This window comes from Pseudophryne corroboree, chromosome 6 (assembly GCF_028390025.1).
Source record: "Pseudophryne corroboree isolate aPseCor3 chromosome 6, aPseCor3.hap2, whole genome shotgun sequence".
Taxonomy (NCBI): domain Eukaryota; kingdom Metazoa; phylum Chordata; class Amphibia; order Anura; family Myobatrachidae; genus Pseudophryne; species Pseudophryne corroboree.
In genome coordinates, this window is record NC_086449.1 from 356987099 (window position 1) to 357005726 (window position 18628).

The 18628-nt window shown below is 40.5% G+C and overlaps 1 protein-coding gene across 1 annotated transcript in view; it reads left to right on the plus strand.

The window, feature by feature from the left end:
* LOC134932309 (src substrate cortactin-like) overlaps positions 1-18628 on the plus strand; it is a 141018-nt gene that overhangs the window by 116159 nt on the left and 6231 nt on the right. Inside the window, exons 13-14 of the mRNA XM_063926623.1 lie at positions 3633-3728; positions 4802-5108. Of these exons, the coding sequence (XP_063782693.1) occupies positions 3633-3728; positions 4802-5108 (403 nt within the window). The remainder of the gene's footprint in view (positions 1-3632; positions 3729-4801; positions 5109-18628) is intronic.

The following is an 18628-nucleotide window of genomic DNA, read 5'->3' on the forward strand; positions in this document are numbered from 1 at the left end:
GCGGCGTAATCTGAATAATGGAGACTACTGTGCACCATTCTAGGAATTGGTATTATTTTGTGGCCACACCCCTTTCCCGTGAAGCCACGCCCCTATATTTTTTGCGCGCGCCTACGGCGTGCACTGCCACCGGTATCCGTTGAGGGGGGTGCCGATTCCATTTCTTGCACACAGCGCTAAAATGTCTAGTTACGGCACTGTAGTATATACTGGTGGTCAGCAAACTGTGCAAAACTGAAATGCACCACAGGTATGGATGGATAGTATACTTGACGACACAGAGGTAGGTAGAGCAGTGGCCTACTGTACCGTACTGCTATATATTATATACTGGTGGTCAGCAAACTGTGCAAAACTGAAATGCACCACAGGTATGGATGCATAGTAAACTTGACGACACAGAGGTAGGTAGAGCAGTGGCCTACTGTACCGTAATGCTATATATTATATACTGGTGGTCAGCAAACTGTGCAAAACTGAAATGCACCACAGGGATGGATGGATGGATAGTATACTTGACGACACAGAGGTAGGTAGAGCAGTGGCCTACTGTACCGTACTGCTATATATTATATACTGGTGGTCAGCAAACTGTGCAAAACTGAAATGCACCACAGGTATGGATGGATGGATAGTATACTTGACGACACAGAGGTAGGTGGAGCAGTGGCCTACTGTACCGTACTGCTATATATTATATACTGGTGGTCAGCAAACTGTGCAAAACTGAAATGCACCACAGGTATGGATGGATAGTATACTTGACGACACAGAGGTAGGTAGAGCAGTGGCCTACTGTACCGTAATGCTATATATTATATACTGGTGGTCAGCAAACTGTGCAAAACTGAAATGCACCACAGGTATGGATGGATGGATAGTATACTTGACGACACAGAGGTAGGTAGAGCAGTGGCCTACTGTACCGTACTGCTATATATTATATACTGGTGGTCAGCAAACTGTGCAAAACTGAAATGCACCACAGGTATGGATGGATGGATAGTATACTTGACGACACAGAGGTAGGTAGAGCAGTGGCCTACTGTACCGTACTGCTATATATTATATACTGGTGGTCAGCAAACTGTGCAAAACTGAAATGCACCACAGGTATGGATGGATAGTATTCTTGACGACACAGAGGTAGGTAGAGCAGTGGCCTACTGTACCGTACTGCTATATAGTATATACTGGTGGTCAGCAAACTGTGCAAAACTGAAATGCACCACAGGTATGGATGGATAGTATACTTGACGACACAGAGGTAGGTAGAGCAGTGGCCTACTGTACCGTACTGCTATATATTATATACTGGTTGTCAGCAAACTGTGCAAAACTGAAATGCACCACAGGTATGGATGGATAGTATACTTGACGACACAGAGGTAGGTAGAGCAGTGGCCTACTGTACCGTAATGCTATATATTATATACTGGTGGTCAGCAAACTGTGCAAAACTGAAATGCACCACAGGTATGGATGGATAGTATACTTGACGACACAGAGGTAGGTAGAGCAGTGGCCTACTGTACCGTACTGCTATATATTATATACTGGTGGTCAGCAAACTGTGCAAAACTGAAATGCACCACAGGTATGGATGGATAGTATACTTGACGACACAGAGGTAGGTAGAGCAGTGGCCTACTGTACCGTACTGCTATATATTATATACTGGTGGTAAGCAAACTGTGCAAAACTGAAATGCACCACAGGTATGGATGGATAGTATACTTGACGACACAGAGGTAGGTAGAGCAGTGGCCTACTGTACCGTACTGCTATATATTATATACTGGTGGTCAGCAAACTGTGCAAAACTGAAATGCACCACAGGTATGGATGGATAGTATACTTGACGACACAGAGGTAGGTAGAGCAGTGGCCTACTGTACCGTACTGCTATATAGTATATACTGGTGGTCAGCAAACTGTGCAAAACTGAAATGCACCACAGGTATGGATGGATAGTATACTTGACGACACAGAGGTAGGTAGAGCAGTGGCCTACTGTACTGTAATGCTATATATTATATACTGGTGGTCCGCAAACTGTGCAAAACTGAAATGCACCACAGGTATGGATGGATAGTATACTTGACGACACAGAGGTAGGTAGAGCAGTGGCCTACTGTACCGTAATGCTATATATTATATACTGGTGGTCAGCAAACTGTGCAAAACTGAAATGCACCACAGGTATGGATGGATGGATGGATAGTATACTTGACGACACAGAGGTAGGTAGAGCAGTGGCCTACTGTACCGTACTGCTATATATTATATACTGGTGGTCAGCAAACTGTGCAAAACTGAAATGCACCACAGGTATGGATGGATAGTATACTTGACGACACAGAGGTAGGTAGAGCAGTGGCCTACTGTACCGTACTGCTATATAGTATATACTGGTGGTCAGCAAACTGTGCAAACCTGAAATGCACCACAGGTATGGATGGATAGTATACTTGACGACACAGAGGTAGGTAGAGCAGTGGCCTACTGTACCGTAATGCTATATATTATATACTGGTGGTCTGCAAACTGTGCAAAACTGAAATGCACCACAGGTATGGATGGATAGTATACTTGACGACACAGAGGTAGGTAGAGCAGTGGACTACTGTACCGTACTGCTATGCTATATATATAGTTATACTGGTGGTCAGCAAAATTCTGCACTGTCCTCCTACTATATACTACAATGCAGCACAGATATGGAGCGTTTTTCAGGCAGAGAACGTATAATACTGGGGGTCACTGGTCAGCAAAACTCTGCACTGTCCTCCTACTATATAATACTGCTGCTCCCCAGTCCCCACAATAAAGCAATTAGCACACTGAGCACAGATATTTGCAGCACACTGAGCAAAGTCAGATATGGAGCGTTTTTCAGGCAGAGAACGTAGATATTTGCACTTGCAGCACACTGAGCACAGATATTTGCAGCACACTGAGCACAGATATTTGCAGCCCACTGAACATAGAAACTGAGAGGACGCCAGCCACATCCTCTCACGATCATCTCCAATGCACGAGTGAAAAATGGCGGCGACGCGCGGCTCCTTATATAGAATACGAATCTCGCGAGAATCCGACCGCGGGATGATGACGTTCGGGCGCGCTCGGGTTAACCGAGCAAGGCGGGAGGATCCGAGTTGCTCGGACCCGTGCAAAATAAGGTGAAGTTCGGGCGGGTTCAGATCCCGAGGATCCGAACCCGCTCATCACTAATATATATATATATATTAGAATTATATATGTATATAATATGAACATATATTAAAAGCATAAAAAACACAAGTAACTCTGCACCTGGATAAACCCTCAGAGGGAGTTACACCAAGATGCCTACTCCTCTACAGTGACAGGAGTTGGGTGTTGCAGTGTGAGATTATCCTGCAGCAATTTGTTCCTGTCGCTGAAAAGGAGCTGATATTACAGGCACTTGTGTCCTGGAGGGCAGGGCTTCCCACTAGAACATGCCTCTATAGTGGTGTCAGCAGGGGCTCTCCTTTTCCAGGCATTTAGGTGGGGTAATATTGGCTGGACCGGGTGTCCCCAACCCTGGTGCTGCCAATGGTTTAATATATGTGCAAATTATATAATAACCCTTTTTTGTTTTGTAGATACCGCAGAGCTCAGATCTTGATCAGTCTGAAAAGCAACCTGTTCCTGTTCCATCTCCCCGTGTCTTTCCAGTGCCTACAATACTTGCTGAAGAAGTAAGTTTCTTCTTGTAAATCCAAGAGTCACTATACTTTTAATCAAGGGCGTAGCTACCGTAGGTGCGGGCAGTGCAGCTGCTATGGGGCCCAGAGCTGAGAGGGGCCCAACTTCCCTGTCACAGTTACATGTGTTATATACAGTGGCATAGCTACCGTAGGTGCGGGCAGTGCAGCTGCTATGGGGCCCAGAGCTGAGAGGGACCCAACTTCCCTGTCACAGTTACATGTGTTATATACAGTGGCATAGCTACCGTAGGTGCGGGCAGTGCAGCTGCTGAGGGGCCCAGAGCTGAGAGGGGCCCAACTTCCCTGTCACAGTTACATGTGTTATATACAGTGGCATAGCTACCGTAGGTGCGGGCAGTGCAGCTGCTATGGGGCCCAGAGCTGAGAGGGGCCCAACTTCCCTGTCACAGTTACATGTGTTATATACAGTGGCATAGCTACCGTAGGTGCGGGCAGTGCAGCTGCTGAGGGGCCCAAAGCTGAGAGGGGCCCAACTTCCCTGTCACAGTTACATATGTTATATTCATTTTTCGCCATTGGGTGGTATGTAGGGGTCCTTTCAAACTTGTTCCTTGCCTGCAATATATCTGGGTATGTCCCTGGACTTGCTCATTGCAGTGTGGTATAAAATGAACTAGAGGGTATTTTAATGTTATATAATATGAACCGGGATACTGTAATGAGACACAACGGGGAGCACTATATATCATAATGTGAATTGGGGGTACTGTGCAGCATAATGTGTACTTGCAGCTCTGAAATGTGATATAGGATGAACTAAAGCACTACTGCGATTCATAAAAGAAACTAGAGCACTACTATGGGGCATTACATTAAATAAGGCTCTACTATGGTTCAGAAAATGAACTAGGGCACTATTATAGGGCATACAATTAACAACTGCTGCAGAATAGTGTCTCTCTAGAAGCATTGGGATGGGGGACCCTTCAAAATGTTGCTATGGGGCCCTCAAAGTTCTGGCTATGCCCCTGCTTTTAATATATACTGTGGATTTGGAATCCTTTCATCATCCTGATATTTGCTTCTGACTTTATCTCATTTAGATCTCAGTGGTTCCTGACTATGATATACCCCCTGTTGTCCCTCCAAAACTCCCTGGTTTGATGATGGCTACTGAACCCATTGCAGTTACTGAATCCACTACAAATGAAATGTGGGATGAGGAACAGACTTATGAAGACATAGCTGCCCAGCAAACCACAGAAGATTTGTATGAAGCCATTCCAGATCCCCCGCCAAGGTTTCAGGAGGAAGACAGTGACGACTATGAGACTGTCATAGATCCTCCAGCTGCAGCCAGCGAAGATCTTTATGAAGAACTACCACAAGAGGATGAGGTGCCTGAAAAAGGTGAGGAAGATAAATATTTAGGCATTCAAAAAGTAGATTTGCGTAGGTTACTGTACGTCATTGTGTAGTTGAGAAAAATATTTTTGTTTATCAGTGACATAATATATACAGTATGTGCTGTGATAGGATTACTGATATGTTATTGGGTAATAGAGATCCCTGTCATAAACTGATGCAGATATTACAGTATAGGGAGAAAAGCCATGTAGTGTTGGCAAATATCTTGAAATAAGTTTAAATTATTAAATGGAAACAAGAACTATATGCCACAGCATGCCACATATAGCACCCTGCTCTTAAGGGGTGGTCTTCACTTTGCCGGCGGTCGGGCTCCCAGCATACCGGCGCCGGCATACCGACAGTTCTTCTCCCTCTTGGGGGTCCACGACCCCCCTGGAGGGAGAATCGATAGTGTGGCGCATGTAGCGTGCACCGTGCCTGCAGCATGGCGAGCACAGCGAGCCCGCAAAGGGATCATTTGCACTCACCCAGCTGCTGATTAAAATGATATGCGGCATGTCTATATTCTGTGTGCAACTGTGGCTGTATCTGCATACGAAATGCTACGTTACAGTGATTTCCAGGAATACACTGTAATGTAGCATTTCGTATGCAGCCACAGTCATGCACAGAATATAGGCATGCCGCATATCATTATAATCAGCAGAAGCTGCTTGTACCCTTAGGCATACAAAATGCCTTAGGCATTTGCCTAGTTTGCATATGCCTAGGGCCGGCTCTGAGTCTTTCCCCCCCAGCCCCACAGCCTAAACCTAACCATCCCACCCCTGCAGCCTAACCGTAACCCTCTCCCCCCAGCCTAAACCTACTCTTCCCCCCTCCCCCCCAGCCTGACCCTAAGTAGCCCAGGCATATTTACATTTGGAATGCCGGCAGTTGGGATTCCGGCACCGGAAGTTTGACCAGTGTTGGGATTCCTACTTCTGATCATGTTTTTTTAATTTTAAAAAAGTTTAAAAAGTATTTTTAATTATATATATATATATACACCACTCCATCCCCCCGTGTCCATAGCTCCCCAATGTAAAATTACTTCCCACACTTCATGAGAAATAGCCCCCCCCCCCCCCCCCAAGTGGCAATAGATCCCAGTGGCAGAGCCTCCTCACCCCAAGTGTCAATGGGCCCCCCACTGTGTGTGTGTCATTTTTATATTTAATATATATTCCACCATTATAGCCTATAACAGTGTTTCCCAACTCCAGTCCTCAGGAACACCTAACAGTGCATGGTTTATATATGTCCATTTTTGATGCACAGGTGTATTCACTACTGGCTGACACATTTTAAAATATTCACATGTAGAGCTAATTACTGTATTTCAATTGTGATACTGAGGAGATCTGTGAAACATGCCCTCCTGAGGACTAGCACTAGCACACACAGGGGGGTTTCTGAGTACTCAGAAACCCCCCTGATGGTCCAAACATTTTTTTTCTCCAATTGTTGTGGTCCTACAGCCGGCATTCGGAAACCCCGCTTCTCGTGGCTGTATGCGACGATTCGGGTCAGTGCAGAGGGGGCGGAGCCAATATGACATAATGCTCATAGAATCACAGCATATTAGCTCCGCCTCCTTCCCGCCGAACAACAAATCACAGCATTTTGCCATGGTGGAGGGTACTAACGGTGAAATGTGCCCCATCAATGCGTCCTGCTGCATCCACACCCCTTTCCTCAGGACAGGCTCCAGTGTAAGTGTGTTCACAGTATGTGTTCTATGTGTGTGTGTGTGTGTGTGTGTGTGTGTGTGTGTTCGTTCTATGTTTGTGTGTATATGTTCTATGGGTCTATATGTATGTGTGTATAAGTTCTATGTGTGTACATGTATGTGTATATATTCTATATATGTGATTTATGTGTATGTATTTGTGTGTATGGGTTCTATGTATGTATGTGTGTGTGTGTGTGTGTGTGTGTGTGCGCGCATGTGTGTGCATACAAACACATGTGTATGCATTGAAGTAACCCCCCCTTATGAATTTTGCATTTGCCCCTGACTAAGGTTGGGAAACACTGGCCTATACTATAGAGCAGTGTTTCTAAACTTGTTCTACGAGGAACCCTAACATTAAATGTTTTCAAGGTCCCCTCAGTATTACAACTGAAAAAATGACCACCTCCTGTGTAAACCAATAAAGTGTAAACCAATAAAGAATGCACCAACTACAGTTTGAACTCGATGGGCATTTTGCCTTTTTTTCAACCTCACTAACTATGTAACTTGGAGATTTGGAATATGGCCCTCATTCTGAGTTAATGCTAGCTGCCGTTGTTCGCTGCATAGCGATCACTTAAAAAAATGGCAAAACTGCGCATGCGTATGCAGCGCAATGCGCGTTGTACGGGTACAAAGAGCATCGTTGTTTTGCACTGCTTCTAGCGACGATTCCATTCGCACAGCCGATCGCAAGGAGATTGACAGAAAAAAGGTGTTTGTGGGTGTCAACTGACCGTTTTATGGGATTTTTGGAAAGACGCAGGCGTGTCCAGGCGTTTGCAGGGCGGGTGTCTGACGTCAAATCTGGGACCTTCGTCGCTGGAATCATCGCACAGGATAAGTACTGGCAGGGCTAGTCTTGATTTGCACAAAACTTGTTTTGCAAAGCAGGGCTGCACAAGTGATCGCAGCCCTGCTATGCTAAAATACAGTCCCTTGTGGGCGGGGACTATGCATTTGCACGGCTGCTAAAAGTAGCTAGCGAGCGATCAACTCGGAATGAGGGCCTACATGCTGTAGACCATCTATAATTATTAATACTAGATTACATACGCTATCCAGTGTATAAGAAGACTGGTGTGTACATACATGTCCAGGGCAGGTGATAGGTCTACCTTAGATTCCAATGCTCTACAGAGCAGGGAAAATGGACTGTGGCATGTTCCCCATAACTGGAAAAAACAAACATTCATGCTGGATCTTCTGCCGCATCTAACGACTTGCTGTGATTGCTGATCCTATATATATGTCTGAAGCATTTCTTATACTACACTTTATATGGTCGGGTACCCTTTCAAACAACCGGCAATCTTGCTGATGGTCAGGACGTATTCCCTTCATCTCAGACCATTGAAGATTGCCGGTACACACTACATGATGTGATGGCAGTATGATGCCTTGTTCCACCCTTCATTACACAGCACAGCCTCACACACGGTATTGTTTGACAGCACAGCACGGTCAAACAATATCATATGTTGTCTGTGTGAGTGTTAAGTAGAAAAGAGAGATGTATCTGCACTCTATGCAATCAAATACCAGTTAGATTATATAAACTGTAGACCCCATTGAAGTGTCTCGCTCTGATAGTAGGGATATTAGTCTGGGGGTGCGGCCCGTGTGCAACTCGGATTAATACAGAACAAAGGAGAACCTAAAGTAGTTGCCTAGTTGGGCGCACAGGAAAAAAAATGTTTGTATTGATTTGATTAGTTTTAAAACTTAGCTTTTAATGCTATACCTTCTAAAATGCCCCCTTTATATGGGGAATACACAGCAAAACATAGAGGTTAAAAATTCATTACATACAAACATATAGTGAAAAAGAAATGAATAAGTGTGGATAGATTTAAAAAGGCGGTATTCCACTATTACTCCAGCAATGTGTAGGAATATGATTATTATTGGAGCTTCTGAGAGTCTGGGGTGTGTTCACTGACACAATTTTCCAATGTATTGTGGCTTTATCAGATGCACAAATTAATTTGTCACAATAAACTGCTGTTGTGAATATGGTGTGTGTTTTACTGTATATTCACAATACTGTAAACCTTTATTATTTGTTTAATGCTTTAATATAATACACACATTCATCACATATTCAGTATCACTGGTATATATCGAACAGAATAAAGGAGAAATGGCCTATTGCTCTGAAGTAATGTGCATGTCACTAATTTGTAGCTAGGATACTGTAGCAGCCTGCATTTAATATTTTATCCTGCAGGATTAGTATTCGCTACTTTAGTATCCTTTAAGCTACAGGTGTACTCAGATACAATGTGTCAGAATCTACTGGCCAGTTCCCTTCCTTTAATTGTAACAAACTTGTGCTAGAGAACTGGCAGAAATATTTCTGGTCGCGGGTAAACCAATGATCAAGACACCACAGTCATATAAATTATACTAAGCAGAGCAGTTCTACTATGATACTGCTGTGCAATCAGCGAATTATGCACTGAATCCGACACATTGACTGTTGACACTGCTGTTGCTAATAACAGCGCCACATAAGCATCAATTATTCTCAATGCTAGCTGAATAAATTCATCTGCAATTCTCCATTACTCTCTATTGCTCCCTAACGACCAACACTGGCTATGAGCTCAATTCTATTAACCCCAATATACGGGGGTGCCGGTGGAGGCCTGTTCAGAAATACTTTCTATTTCAATCTACAACATTGCTATAATTAGGAGTGTGATGTGCCGCCAAAACGCTGACGTGCACGTTTCGCTGTATAGCTTTAACGAGGCTAACCCGATTGTCTTCCGTGACATCTATTTCTAGGATTGGTGTCATCCAATCAAATGTTGTGTGAGGATCACGTGTGCCCACCCGCCAATGGCAACACGTCCTCTTTCCATTACGGCATTGATCATCTGACCGCTGACGTCGTCACACTGCAATCACGTGGTGCGCTACGTACATATGTCAGTCAGATGTAAACAAAGAATCTGGTCATGTGGCCAAGGTTCTCAGAAGTGTCCGTATACGTTCACCCGTTTCCTTATGGACACCCTATATTCGTCGGGAAAAGACGGAACAGATTTATTGTACAACTGGACCGGTTGGGAAAGTTTATGTTTCTCATGTCAATTCCTAAGATTAAAGCCTCATTAAGCCCTCTGTGTATTGAATATTAGTTACCGTATACTTGTAGTCTTCATAATATTTATAAGTCGCCTCGGCATCTGAGGCTTAGATAGTATATGAATGATATATTATGTCACAGTGAGTTCCACAGTGAACAGGAATTTTATATTACAGCTGCATCATTCATCGTGAATATATTATGGGGACAGTTCTGCAGTAGGAGTGATATAGCCTTATAAAGAGATGATAATATTTATAGTGTGAAAGATGTAACCCAAAAAGCATGCTATTATCATCTGGAGAGGGACCCACTGTGGATCAATAAGTGCAACTCTAATTTCTGATATAAACCCCCATTACACAGTGATAACAATGTTGTTAATCGTGGATGGAACCTGTAGGAGCAGGTAACTATGCGGTCGCAACATGCCCCTTTTGAGATAACAGTATTAATATTCATAATGTAACCTCTTAAGGCAGGTGAGTATTATAAGTTCAATTTTTTGTGTGTTCTCCGATGAAGCAGAGCCCTGTGATGTGGAAGTTTTTCTTGATAGGAGATAAGGATAGTTTCTCACCACCACTTCACAAACATAGGTACACGTACCAAAACTCACTTAGAGTTGAATATCACCATACACATAAAGGTTTCTTTTTTACTTCTACTTAAGACACGTGAAACGAGATCCGTTCAACGAAAACGTACCACACTCACGTTTTCAGCAGATGGTATCCCACACGTAGCGGTTTCTTTGAATAGATGAATAACTCTTCTCTTCCATAAAGAATTAGTTTATTGGTGCGTGATAACAAATTTTAAAAATAATTCATAAAAACAAATCTCCTTAAATAATTACCAAAAAAATCAGGATAGAGCAAAATGTGTGTCAGAATGGAAAATGACAATCACAAGTGAATTCCGGACTTACACTTGCGAACACAAATGCTGCATATTACCTTGATTTGGTATCGATATAGGAGAATTAAAAAGCACTGTCTGATATCACCAACGCCGTTTCGACACAAGGTCTTTTTCAAGGTGGATGCTCAGACAGTGACTGACAAACATATTTATACCAGTGAACAGGAAATGGAAATGCATCATGGGTAACTTGAATAAAAATGTATAGTTGCGATGTTTTATTGTACTTTCCTCTGCTTGTTACAACTACATTAAATAATGATGCTCACCCAACTAATAAATTTCATTTTCATATCTATTTTATATACTTAGGAGCGCATCGTGGTCGCGGCCAGCCGCACTTCCGCGTTCCACGATGCGTTCCATGGTCCGGAAATGGGCTGCGATCACGTGACCGCTGCTTCCTTTCTCACAAGGAGCAGAGTGACCGATCAACGTGATCGCGCCCTGTTAGCTTCATGCGCCTCAGGATGCGTTCCAGCACCCGGAAGTCAGCCGCGGGCACGTGACAGACATCTTCCCCTTTCACGGGGAATGATGCTTACCGCGTCCCGGTTGCCAGGCAACAACAGAAACAGAAAGGGGGATATAATGATGGATCTCACATTGCGTTCCAGTAACCGGAAATAAATAGTGAACACTGCTCCTTCTTACCCTTTCACAGCAAATAAATATACATATATGTCTGAATCACTTTCATTCAATATAATACAATTGTGAGCCTTGCTCTAAGACTGCCGATTATAAAAATAATATTAATTTAAAATAATGCTGTTAAAAATACTATGATAGATAAACACGGCAAGATTACATGCACCTCTAATTGATATACAGTATAATTAAAATGGAGATATATTCTACAGATGTAAACATACAACCTATCAGTGAACATACTTTATGAGCAGTTTAAGAGGATGATGGTGACAGGACAGATTAATTACATAAACCATTTAAGCTCGAAGTCTGAATTCAAGCCGCAAGGGACAAGTGTATTTAATTTAAAAATCCACTGCATCTCAGCCTTTGCGAGGTTAGTCTCTAAGTCCCTGTCCCTCCAATTAGATTTAATTTGCTGAATTCCCATAAATGATAATCTTTTTGATGTTGCACAGTTATGTTTTTTAGCAAAATGGTCAGAGAGGGAGTGGGTCTGCAATCCCTTTTTTACATTACGAATATGTTCAGCGATCCTTGTTTTTAATGCTCTCCCTGTCCTGCCTACATACAGCAAACCACAATCGCATTTTATTAAATAAATGACATTAATTGTGTGGCACGTAATGAAATTATTTATCTCATAATTTACGTTATTGACTGAAAAACTGGTTATTTTTGATTTTTCTGAAGATATCGTTCTACATGCGATGCATGTGCCGCACCTATGAAAGCCTTTAGTGCGTATGGGATTGGAAGAGGTGAATGGTAATGCACTTCTTACCAATGCACTCTTTAGGTTATTTCCTCTTCTATAAATAAATCTCGGTTGGGTAGGGATAATGTCTTTCAACACTGGATCCCTTAAAAGCAGATGCCAGTGCTGGCGAATTATATACTCCTCTTTTTTATAGTTCGCCCCAAAACCGGATATAAAGGCCCATTCCGCATGGTTATTGATGGATTTATTTTTTTATTTTTTCAAGATTTCTTTCCTGTCAAGCCTTTCTACTTCTTCTTCCGCCTTCAAAAGCAGCTTTGGATCATAGCCCTTTTTCAAAAATTTATTTTTCATTTCTTTCTTCTGATTAATGTAGTGCTGGGGTTCGCTGCAATTCCTTTTTAACCTCAGGAATTGTCCTTTTGGGATTCCTCTAATCCATTGAGGATGATGTTGACTTGAAAATGGTAGGAGGCTATTTGAGTCCGTTGGTTTCGTATAACCCTTTGTATGTATGGCGTCATCCTTAATATAGATGGTCAAGTCTAGGAAATTGATTTTCTCTTGACTTATATCAAAGGTTAACGTTATATTCATAATGTTGGTGTTCAAATCTTTGCATAGTTTTTCCAAATTCTCTCGATCTCCTTTCCATACAAAGATGATATCGTCGATGTACCTAAACCATGACACCAAGTCCGCACCGGCCAGCGAATGGTTGTATACTGAATCTTCCTCCCACTTAGACATGAAGAGGTTCGCATAGCTCGGTGCGAACTTGGTGCCCATGGCAGTCCCGACTTTCTGCAAAAAATATTCCCCATTGAAAAAGAAATAGTTATTTTCAAGTACAAATTGAATACTTTCTAAAATAAATTCTATCCTTTCTTGTTCCATTTCAGATTTTTCCAAATGCCATTTTACTGCATCCAGACCGTCACTGTGGTTAATTATGGTATACAGTGACGTGACGTCCGCTGTAACCAAAAAAGAATCATGTTGCCACTCTATCTCTGATAATTTATTAATTGTATCAGTTGTATCTTTGAGGTGTGATTTACCCTTTATTACAAGTGGTTGTAGGTAGAAATCGATCATCTCTGAGAGATTTGTGGTCATACTACCTACCCCAGAAATGATAGGCCGACCCGGCGGTCGTGCCGGGTTTTTATGTATTTTCGGAAGAGTGTATATGGTGGGGGTTTTTGGATGCTCAACATTCAAAAATTCAAACTCCTTTTTTGTCAAGGTGCCCTTTTCCAGATATTTAGTGATGAGTTTTAAATAATTGCTTTTGATCTTTGTAGTCGGGTCTATCTTTAATTTTTGATAAGTCCCATTTGAATTCAATTGGGCCATGATTTCTTCGATGTAATCTGATTTATTTTGAACTGTTATACCCCCACCCTTATCACAGGGTTTTATGATTATGTTTTTATCATCCTTCAATGATTTTATTGCTAATCTTTCTTTTTTGGTGATGTTTTGTTTCATTCGTGGTTTCTTCGTTTTTGAGGTTTTAATTTTCTTGAAGTCTTCTGCAACTGATTTGGTGAAGCTTTCTACCATACATCCCCTCACATGTGTTGGACAAAAGGTAGATTTTTTTCTAAACGGTGTTTCGACTACTGGATCCACATTTGTGGTATTTTTCTCCGTATTGAGTGCAAAAAAATTTTTTAAAGTGAGTTTCCTTGAAAACTTTTGAACATCAATGTAGGCGTCAAAAGCATCTGTAGTAGAAGTCGGGGCAAATTTTAGTCCCTTCTTTAAAATGCTGTGTTCCTCTTTGGTTAATTCGTGAGAACTTAAATTGAATATTTTGATCTCATCAGCACTTCCCGTGTCCTCTTTTTCACATTCTTCATTTTTCTTTTTCTTTTTCTTTTTTCTTTTTTTCTTTCTCTTTTTTTGGCCGCCCCTTTTTCCCCGACTATTTGGTTTGATTATCTCATGTTTCTCCAATTGTCTCGCCGTTCTAAAAAAGGCCCTCTGTTCTCTCTAAAGTTATCAAATGCCTCAAATCTATTGTAGGTGTCCACTGGGGGTCTATTATTCCATCTGTTATATCTGAAATTCCTTCTAGCGAATCTCCTTGGGTATGACCAATTATTTTGTTGGAAATTATCTTCATCTCTATTCCTTAATGGGTATCTCCCTCCTCCTTGTCTTGGATAATTTTCATAGATCGATGGATCTTTATGTTGATGATCATCTATATCTTGATGGAATCTAACTTTTTTCTTTTTCCAATCTTCACACTCTTCTTTATCCATAGACGGTGATTGATGTTCCCCTTTATTTCTATTTTTATTTTTATTTTTTCTGTTTTTTGTTTTTAACTTCTTCTCACCATCATTCCCTCCATTCCTATAGAATTTATGATCCCTTTTTAATTTCTTCTGTTTCTTCTCAATTAACTCTTTCGTATGTTTGCTAATGTTAATTTCCATCTCCTTATCTAGAATTACAAATTCTGGTAGTTGCTGATATGGTTGAACCATTGTTTGTAAAGTTTTTATTTTATCATTAAGATCAAGTAATTTATCTCTCCTTTCTTTTATTATTAATTTTATCAGGGAGAAAGAGCAGATTTCTAGAATTTTTTCCCATTCCCTTTTGAACTGTTCACTGGAATCTGTGAAGCTTGGGGATTTTTTAATCCTCAAGCCTTTTGGTATGATGTCATCCGCTTGATATTTCTCAAGGGTTGCCACCTCCCACCAGAGGGAATTCTCTTTTAATAATAAAGACTCTAGTTTACTCATGGCCGTTTCTAAGTCATCATCCGTTAATTCCTCATTCTCTAAACAATAATCCAATTTAAATACTTCTTTTAAGGATTCTTGTCTTTCTTTCAGATGTCTAAACATATTTGCAGCCTAAACTCACACTCCTGGGAATATGAAACACAAAATTATAAATGTGTGTGAGTTCTGGCGCAAAAGCTAGCTGCCCAATCCTAACCTTCCTATGATCTGCCCAAATCCAGATCACAAAAGGGATACAAGTGAAGAAATAACAAGTGGAAGGGAGATCAAAGGCGCTGCTATACAAGTGACAAATATAATAAACAAAATTTGTATAATATACTTGCAAAACCTTGTGGTCCTTCGTTAATCTTTTTTTCATATAAATCCAGTGATTACCAGATGTTTACATGCAAAGAACAAAAATAAACAACAAATGTGTAGTAATGTCTACAATAAGTTCAATTTTTTGTGTGTTCTCCGATGAAGCAGAGCCCTGTGATGTGGAAGTTTTTCTTGATAGGAGATAAGGATAGTTTCTCACCACCACTTCACAAACATAGGTACACGTACCAAAACTCACTTAGAGTTGAATATCACCATACACATAAAGGTTTCTTTTTTACTTCTACTTAAGACACGTGAAACGAGATCCGTTCAACGAAAACGTACCACACTCACGTTTTCAGCAGATGGTATCCCACACGTAGCAGTTTCTTTGAATAGATGAATAACTCTTCTCTTCCATAAAGAATTAGTTTATTGGTGCGTGATAACAAATTTTAAAAATAATTCATAAAAACAAATCTCCTTAAATAATTACCAAAAAAATCAGGATAGAGCAAAATGTGTGTCAGAATGGAAAATGACAATCACAAGTGAATTCCGGACTAATTCTTTATGGAAGAGAAGAGTTATTCATCTATTCAAAGAAACCGCTATGTGTGGGATACCATCTGCTGAAAACGTGAGTGTGGCACGTTTTCGTTGAACGGATCTCGTTTCACGTGTCTTAAGTAGAAGTAAAAAAGAAACCTTTATGTGTATGGTGATATTCAACTCTAAGTGAGTTTTGGTACGTGTACCTATGTTTGTGAAGTGGTGGTGAGAAACTATCCTTATCTCCTATCAAGAAAAACTTCCACATCACAGGGCTCTGCTTCATCGGAGAACACACAAAAAATTGAACTTATTGTAGACATTACTACACATTTGTTGTTTATTTTTGTTCTTTGCATGTAAACATCTGGTAATCACTGGATTTATATGAAAAAAAGATTAACGAAGGACCACAAGGTTTTGCAAGTATATTATACAAATTTTGTTTATTATATTTGTCACTTGTATAGCAGCGCCTTTGATCTCCCTTCCACTTGTTATTTCTTCACTTGTATCCCTTTTGTGATCTGGATTTGGGCAGATCATAGGAAGGTTAGGATTGGGCAGCTAGCTTTTGCGCCAGAACTCACACACATTTATAATTTTGTGTTTCATATTCCCAGGAGTGTGAGTTTAGGCTGCAAATATGTTTAGACATCTGAAAGAAAGACAAGAATCCTTAAAAGAAGTATTTAAATTGGATTGTTGTTTAGAGAATGAGGAATTAACGGATGATGACTTAGAAACGGCCATGAGTAAACTAGAGTCTTTATTATTAAAAGAGAATTCCCTCTGGTGGGAGGTGGCAACCCTTGAGAAATATCAAGCGGATGACATCATACCAAAAGGCTTGAGGATTAAAAAATCCCCAAGCTTCACAGATTCCAGTGAACAGTTCAAAAGGGAATGGGAAAAAATTCTAGAAATCTGCTCTTTCTCCCTGATAAAATTAATAATAAAAGAAAGGAGAGATAAATTACTTGATCTTAATGATAAAATAAAAACTTTACAAACAATGGTTCAACCATATCAGCAACTACCAGAATTTGTAATTCTAGATAAGGAGATGGAAATTAACATTAGCAAACATACGAAAGAGTTAATTGAGAAGAAACAGAAGAAATTAAAAAGGGATCATAAATTCTATAGGAATGGAGGGAATGATGGTGAGAAGAAGTTAAAAACAAAAAACAGAAAAAATAAAAATAAAAATAGAAATAAAGGGGAACATCAATCACCGTCTATGGATAAAGAAGAGTGTGAAGATTGGAAAAAGAAAAAAGTTAGATTCCATCAAGATATAGATGATCATCAACATAAAGATCCATCGATCTATGAAAATTATCCAAGACATGGAGGAGGGAGATACCCATTAAGGAATAGAGATGAAGATAATTTCCAACAAAATAATTGGTCATACCCAAGGAGATTCGCTAGAAGGAATTTCAGATATAACAGATGGAATAATAGACCCCCAGTGGACACCTACAATAGATTTGAGGCATTTGATAACTTTAGAGAGAACAGAGGGCCTTTTTTAGAACGGCGAGACAATTGGAGAAACATGAGATAATCAAACCAAATAGTCGGGGGAAAAAGGGGCGGACAAAAAAAGAGAAAGAAAAAAAGAAAAAAGAAAAAGAAAAATGAAGAATGTGAAAAAGAGGACACGGGAAGTGCTGATGAGATCAAAATATTCAATTTAAGTTCTCACGAATTAACCAAAGAGGAACACAGCATTTTAAAGAAGGGACTAAAATTTGCCCCGACTTCTACTACAGATGCTTTTGACGCCTACATTGATGTTCAAAAGTTTTCAAGGAAACTCACTTTAAAAAAATTTTTTGCACTCAATACGGAGAAAAATACCACAAATGTGAATCCAGTAGTCGAAACACCGTTTAGAAAAAAATCTACCTTTTGTCCAACACATGTGAGGGGATGTATGGTAGAACGCTTCACCAAATCAGTTGCAGAAGACTTCAAGAAAATTAAAACCTCAAAAACGAAGAAACCACGAATGAAACAAAACATCACCAAAAAAGAAAGATTAGCAATAAAATCATTGAAGGATGATAAAAACATAATCATAAAACCCTGTGATAAGGGTGGGGGTATAACAGTTCAAAATAAATCAGATTACATCGAAGAAATCATGGCCCAATTGAATTCAAATGGGACTTATCAAAAATTAAAGATAGACCCGACTACAAAGATCAAAAGCAATTATTTAAAACTCATCACTAAATATCTGGAAAAGGGCACCTTGACAAAAAAGGAGTTTGAATTTTTGAATGTTGAGCATCCAAAAACCCCCACCATATACACTCTTCCGAAAATACATAAAAACCCGGCACGACCGCCGGGTCGGCCTATCATTTCTGGGGTAGGTAGTATAACCACAAATCTCTCAGAGATGATCGATTTCTACCTACAACCACTTGTAATAAAGGGTAAATCACACCTCAAAGATACAACTGATACAATTAATAAATTATCAGAGATAGAGTGGCAACATGATTCTTTTTTGGTTACAGCGGACGTCACGTCACTGTATACCATAATTAACCACAGTGACGGTCTGGATGCAGTAAAATGGCATTTGGAAAAATCTGAAATGGAACAAGAAAGGATAGAATTTATTTTAGAAAGTATTCAATTTGTACTTGAAAATAACTATTTCTTTTTCAATGGGGAATATTTTTTGCAGAAAGTCGGGACTGCCATGGGCACCAAGTTCGCACCGAGCTATGCGAA